Below are 5,910 nucleotides of genomic sequence, written 5' to 3' on the forward strand. Positions count from 1 at the left end.
GATCTTTAAGTTGCCGCCAAAAGGTTCACCATGGCTAAGAAAATGCAGTGTAGAAACTTAGCACGGTATATTTACCAAACAAACCACATGGTGAATGTGGTTAGGTATTTCAAAATCAAATATGAAACAAACAGTCACTAAACTAACAACCGGATCGGCTATTGCCACTGTCACGACCAGTTAAAATTGCAAAACAAATGTATTCTTCCCAAAATATAGCCAAGAAAGGTACTAGGCTATGAATAGAAATAAAAAATTAATCAAGTAAAGCCATCCGATTCTCGCAGTCTAGCCCCTTCAGTTTTCTCTTATCACTCCCGAGTCGTTGTCGCTTCGTCTTTTTAATGATGCTATAAGCCTTCACTATTCGGCCCATTCCATTTTCACACCCGACTCCACACCCTCTGCTCCCACAGAGCCAGGGCCTCGTCGGCGACTAGTCGGAGATGGCCTTCCATCGCCAGAGAACACTCTGCTTCACAACCATTGCCACCTTATTCCTCCTCCACCATATCGCCGCCGCTTCCTCCTCGCTAGTCCAAGAACATGATAGGTGGGCTCTCCTCCAACTCATGAACGGACTCTCCTCCGGCTGCGGCGACGTCCCTGGGTACTGGTCACCGGACTCAGGCGTTCAACACTGCTCCTGGAAGGAGGTGAGATGCGACATGCGGTCCCGGGTCGTCGCCATCTCCCTCCCTTCCCAACCCAGCCGGCGCCTCGCCGGGGTGTTGTCACCGGCGGTGGCCGGCCTCACCGACCTCAAAGTACTTTCTCTACCCTCCCGAGGGCTCCGCGGAGAGATACCTGGTGAGTTATGGAGGCTGCAGAACCTGGAGGTCCTCAACCTTGCGGGCAACTCCCTCCGCGGCTCCCTTCCGGCCATCTTCCCCAAGGGGCTGCAGAGTTTGGACCTTTCCGGCAACCAGCTCTCCGGGAGAATCCCTCCTGGTCTCGGGGACTGCTCGCACCTCCGGCGGCTCCGGATGTCTTCCAATTCTCTGGATGATTTCATCCCTCCGCAGATTGGGAGGCTTGCCGAGTTGCGGGTCTTGGAATTGTCCGGGAACAGACTAGCCGGTGGCGTTCCGCCGGAGCTCCGGCATTGCAGTTACCTTGTCAAGATGGACCTCAGCAGAAATTTACTCCATGGGCAAGTGCCTTCCTCCATTCTCAAGGAGCTCAAGAAGTTGAGGTTTCTGTCATTAGCTGGGAACAATTTCAGTGGTGAGATACCATCCGGTCTGGGTCAGCTGAGATCGCTGAGGCTGCTAAATTTGTCCTCAAATTCTCTGTCAGGAGTGGTTCCCATTGATCTCGTGGCACTGAGAGATCACACAGTTCTACTCCTTGACAGTGATCTGCTCCCTGCGAAGGTTTCCTCTCCTATGCCATCACCTGAAATGGAAGAGATTTCTCAAGTGACAGCTGATAGTTCAGGGGTAGGTCCACCACCCCACTCTGCTGAAGTATTTACAGTCATCCCCCAGTACAAAAGCACCTGGGTACTTACCGAGGCAAACCGAGGCACACCGCCTGATGGCAGCGGCAATGTTGGTCATCTGAAGACCATAGAGATTGTTGCAATAGCTTTGGTGTTAGTCGTCATTGTTGCTCTTCTAGTTGTGGCCACCATATACGTTTTCAAAAGGAGAAGACGGACCCCAAGGCAACCAAGACGCTCTGGCACTGGCACTGGCACTAGAAGGGAGAGGGAGGTGAAGGTTTTTGATGGCGTTGACATTGGAGCTTCCCTAACTTACGAGGCAATTGTCCGGGCCACTGGAAATTTTAATGCAAGCAACTGCATCGGCTTTGGCGGCTTTGGCGCGACATATAGAGCTGAGGTTGCACCTGGGGTTTTGGTGGCAGTAAAGAGGCTTTCTATTGGGAGGCAACACGGTAACAAGCAGTTCCAAGCAGAAGTTGAAACCCTTGGGCGGCGTCACCATCCTAATCTTGTCACTCTCATGGGGTACCATATCAGTGACCAAGAGACATTCCTGATATACAACTATTTGCCAGGTGGAAACTTGGAGAGGTTCATACAGGAGAGAGCTAAGAGGCAAATTGGTTGGAGAGTGCTCCACAAAATTGCTCTGGATATTGCTCATGCTCTTGCTTTCATGCATGATGAGTGCTCCCCCCGCATTCTGCACCGAGATGTTAAGCCAAGCAACATATTGCTCGACAATGACTTCAATGCATATCTCTCCGATTTTGGATTAGCGAAACTTCTTCGCAACTCACAAACTCATACAACCACAAGTGTTGCTGGTACTTTCGGTTATGTCGCGCCGGAGTATGCAACGACATGCCGTGTGTCTGATAAAGCAGATGTTTATAGCTATGGGGTTCTGCTTCTTGAACTGATCTCGGATAAGAAAGTACTGGATCCATCGTTCTCTCCATATGGAAATGGTTTCAACATTATTAGCTGGGCTAATAAGCTAATCCAAAGCGGTAGAGTTTGCGAGTTCTTCGTTGAGGGCTTGTGGAATAAGGCCCCACATGATGACCTGGTTGAGATTATGAACCTGGGGCTCCTGTGCACTGTGGAGTCTCTTTCTTCTAGGCCCAAAATGAAGCATGTTGTTCGCCGTCTAAGAGAACTCCGTCCGCCTTCTTACTAGGGAAGAACAAGAATGGAGGTAAGAAGCACTTATTACATGGACTATTTTTATCCACTTCTTATCCATGGATATTAAGTTAGTTTACTTTGGATAGACTGGATGCTTATACCTATGTTGATGTGATAATACTCAAAGGAAAGTTCCAGTAGTAATTTCCTCTTTTTTCCTCAACAGTGTGAATGTTTGCTACTTCTACTTTTTCTTCTTATTATACCATCATACAATGTAGATTCCTGTGCAAGTGTCCTACGGTTAGTGCGTCAGTTTATAAACAAGGAGATCATCTTTCCTTCTCATTTTTCATAAATGTGCTATATTAGTAAAATCGCCCATACAGATGTGAATAATCTCTATGGCCTTCTTTTCTTTTCGGCTTCTATAGCATTGTGCAATATATTTATAAGGACGTTCCCTCGTCGAATTCTGCAAATAAAATTCAGGCTCCCCTATGTGTTAACTAGAGAAAGAAGCAAGTTTGGATGACAACAATTTGTTTCTCAAAGCAGATGGCTGTGCAAGAAACTGACATAGTACCCTGTCGCTTCTTGGTAATGCGGTAGAGAGAAAAGGCTGGTAGAAAAACTGATGGATTGACTAGTGCGTAATTTAGTATGCAGGAATTATTTTTCCAAAATAAAGTATCAGTGGTGGCACTGGTGAAAAAGGAACATCTTTGGTAGTCACACCTAGAAAAGAAAAAGCCTCTTTTTGGTTGTATTTTTGAAGCTGCACATAATTGGCCATCGATGTGGTATACATATTTTCCCCGTTATTCAAGGGAAATCTCACTTTGATGCTGAACATGCCTGGCTGTCAAAATCATTTGCTGGTTCAGCATAAGATGTGCACTCTATTTATGGGGGGAAATCTGAAATAGTTGTGTCTCTAGTTTCATTAATGTTGCATCCAGATAGGGATAGTCATGGTTACCTTTATTAGAGACTGATGTTGTCCTTACTGACATGTGCCATTTCTTGTATGCAGTTCACCAGGGCTTGTGGCACAGTGGTCGGTCGTCTGTTCCGCACAGGAGCGATTCGAGGACAAGATGGACATATGCCCTGTGTTATAGGAACACCCTTAGTATGGTTAGCAGGATAATAATAAGGCCTCTTTTGTGTTCCTTTGTGGTGTGAAGAGGTCTAAACATGTTTACTCCCTCACCGCCAAACACCGTCTTGTTATCGGTGGTACTGTTGTGATCGAATTTGTTGGTCGTTAAATGTGCGCCGCAGCCAAGGTTCTGTGTCTGTTGCAGGGATGCAAATATGAGTGGCAGCCTTGCTGAAAGGTCTAGGTTCTGGTGGTCTTCTCTCAGTCTCAGGTTGTCACGCTTGTGGACATGAAGAACAAGGTAAATGAATTGGTCGGGTCCAGGTGGAAACGAACGATTTACTCCAAAAAAGAAGTTGCAAAAGGTGAAAGTAGCACGTAGACTTGGGTTAGTGGTGCACCAGCAGGTGGACTTGGATTGAGGAAAATACCCGATGCTGAGGAGGCATATCATCGAACAGCTCACCGTTCACCGCGTAGGAGTAGTCCAGCTGCTTGTGTTCATTGTGCGGAGAACTGGAGACCCAGCCGGAGACGATGAAAGCAGAGACGCAGCCATGGTCATGTAGATAGAGAGGAGCTGGACTGGACTGGACTGGGCCAGTTCTAAGGGCGGCAGCACTTGCAACTCCATCGACGTCGACTTCCAGAGCCCTTTGGAGGAAGGGACGGTATTGGAAGCTTGGTCGACAAACGAACAGTTGTGGAAAGCCCTTTGTGCTACAGGACAGTAGCATTTCCCTGCGTCACGCCGGGATGTGGAGGCTAGAACTTCACGGAAGTGGCGTGGGGAAGAAGAAGAAGTAGGCAGGGAGAGGAAAGTGCCTATACACGCAACACTCGCTTATTTTAGCGAAACGCAACACTCGCTTTTTTTTAGCGAAACGCAACACTCGCTTAGGTGACCGTTACAAGCCCACATGGGTTGGGCTGCTTCAGCCAGGGTTCACGCATGGGCCAGGCCCAGGTCGTAGCATACCCCTCCTCTTAAAGAACAGCTCGCCCTCACCGTTGTTTCTCAAAAAAATAAAAATAAAAACCTTGCCCTCACTGTTCATCACCGCGCCATTGTTGCTGCAGCCGTAGCACTGGACCATTCCCACGTAGTCATGTATAGTGGCAATCCGCTCCAAGCTATCTTCCACTGTGTGCGAGTATTACCTCCCACTCGCATCAGTAGGGACATCAACACTTGAGCCGGCTTGGATATCTATCTTGTCGCCAAGGAGGAACAAAGAATCCGAAATGTCTGAGCCAGGGACCGGTGGGTCTGCAAGTTAGTAAGGAAACATGTAAGGATGTACCATAGGATGAATCTTGCTTGAAGTTGGTAATGCCAAGCGATAAGCCACCTCACCCCCACGAGCAGTGATCTGGTAGAATCCAAAATATTTGAATCCCAACTCGTGATTGGAACGACGAACCACTGACTTTTGAACAAATGGTTGGGCTTCAGAAATACCCTGATCACCCACCTGAAATTGCATGTTTGGGCGCGTATTATCCTCATGGAATTTCATATGTTGCTAAGCGCGCAACAGGTGTTCCCGAATCAGCCCTTGAATCAAATTGCGTTCAGCTAACCATCCAGACAAGTCAGTGGACAAGGAACTCTGTAAGTTAGAAAGGCCCAAGTGCCGAGGCTGATATCCATAGAGAACCTAGAAGGATGTTGTTCCCAAAGTTGAATCATAGTGTGTGTTGTACCAGTACTTTTCTTTGGAGTGGAATGAACAAAACACCCAAGGAATGTCTCGAGGCATTAACTCAATCTTTCAGTCTGTCCAAGCTTGCATAACTCTTGCCACAGAGTGCTGGTGAAAATGGGATCTCTATCAATTAGGACTTGCGGAAGTCCATGCAACCTATACATGTTATCCACATACAACTGAGCTACTTGGAGAGCCGTAAAAGGATGGGACGGTGGTATAAGGTGACAATATTTACTGAACTTATCAATGGCAACTAAGATTGTGCCAAAGTTTTTACTCTACTTGTCAACATTTGGAGTCTAGTTTGGAGTCTAGCTGTCAAGTCCCCCCCCCCTCCCTCGTGACTGCGTTGCCCCCGCAGGCGACCAGCCGTGTTCCTGGCGCCTTCCCCCTCGAGCCCTCTCTCGTTACTCCCTTCCCGCCATCGTCGATGGCGTCCGGCGCCGGCGGCCCCTGGCCTTCACCTCTCGGCGATGTGCCGCCGTGGGGCAGAGCGGAGCCGTGGGGTGCAC

General features: G+C 48.2%; 1 protein-coding gene across 1 annotated transcript; it reads left to right on the plus strand.

Moving 5' to 3' along the window:
- The first annotated feature begins 378 nt into the window (after nt 1–378).
- On the plus strand, nt 379–3,883 carry LOC123188846 (probable LRR receptor-like serine/threonine-protein kinase RPK1). The gene is made up of 2 exons (XM_044601119.1): nt 379–2,651; nt 3,618–3,883. Exon 1 carries the CDS (start codon nt 447–449, stop codon nt 2,631–2,633), a length of 2,187 nt encoding a protein of 728 aa, XP_044457054.1. The 5' UTR covers nt 379–446; the 3' UTR covers nt 2,634–2,651; nt 3,618–3,883.
- The last annotated feature ends 2,027 nt before the right edge of the window (nt 3,884–5,910 follow it).

Source organism: Triticum aestivum, chromosome 2A (assembly GCF_018294505.1).
Source record: "Triticum aestivum cultivar Chinese Spring chromosome 2A, IWGSC CS RefSeq v2.1, whole genome shotgun sequence".
NCBI lineage: Eukaryota > Viridiplantae > Streptophyta > Magnoliopsida > Poales > Poaceae > Triticum > Triticum aestivum.

Excerpts from the sequence above, each read along its gene's own strand:
- LOC123188846 (XM_044601119.1), top strand. The coding sequence starts at position 447 with ATGGCCTTCCATCGCCAGAGAACACTCTGCTTCACAACCATTGCCACC.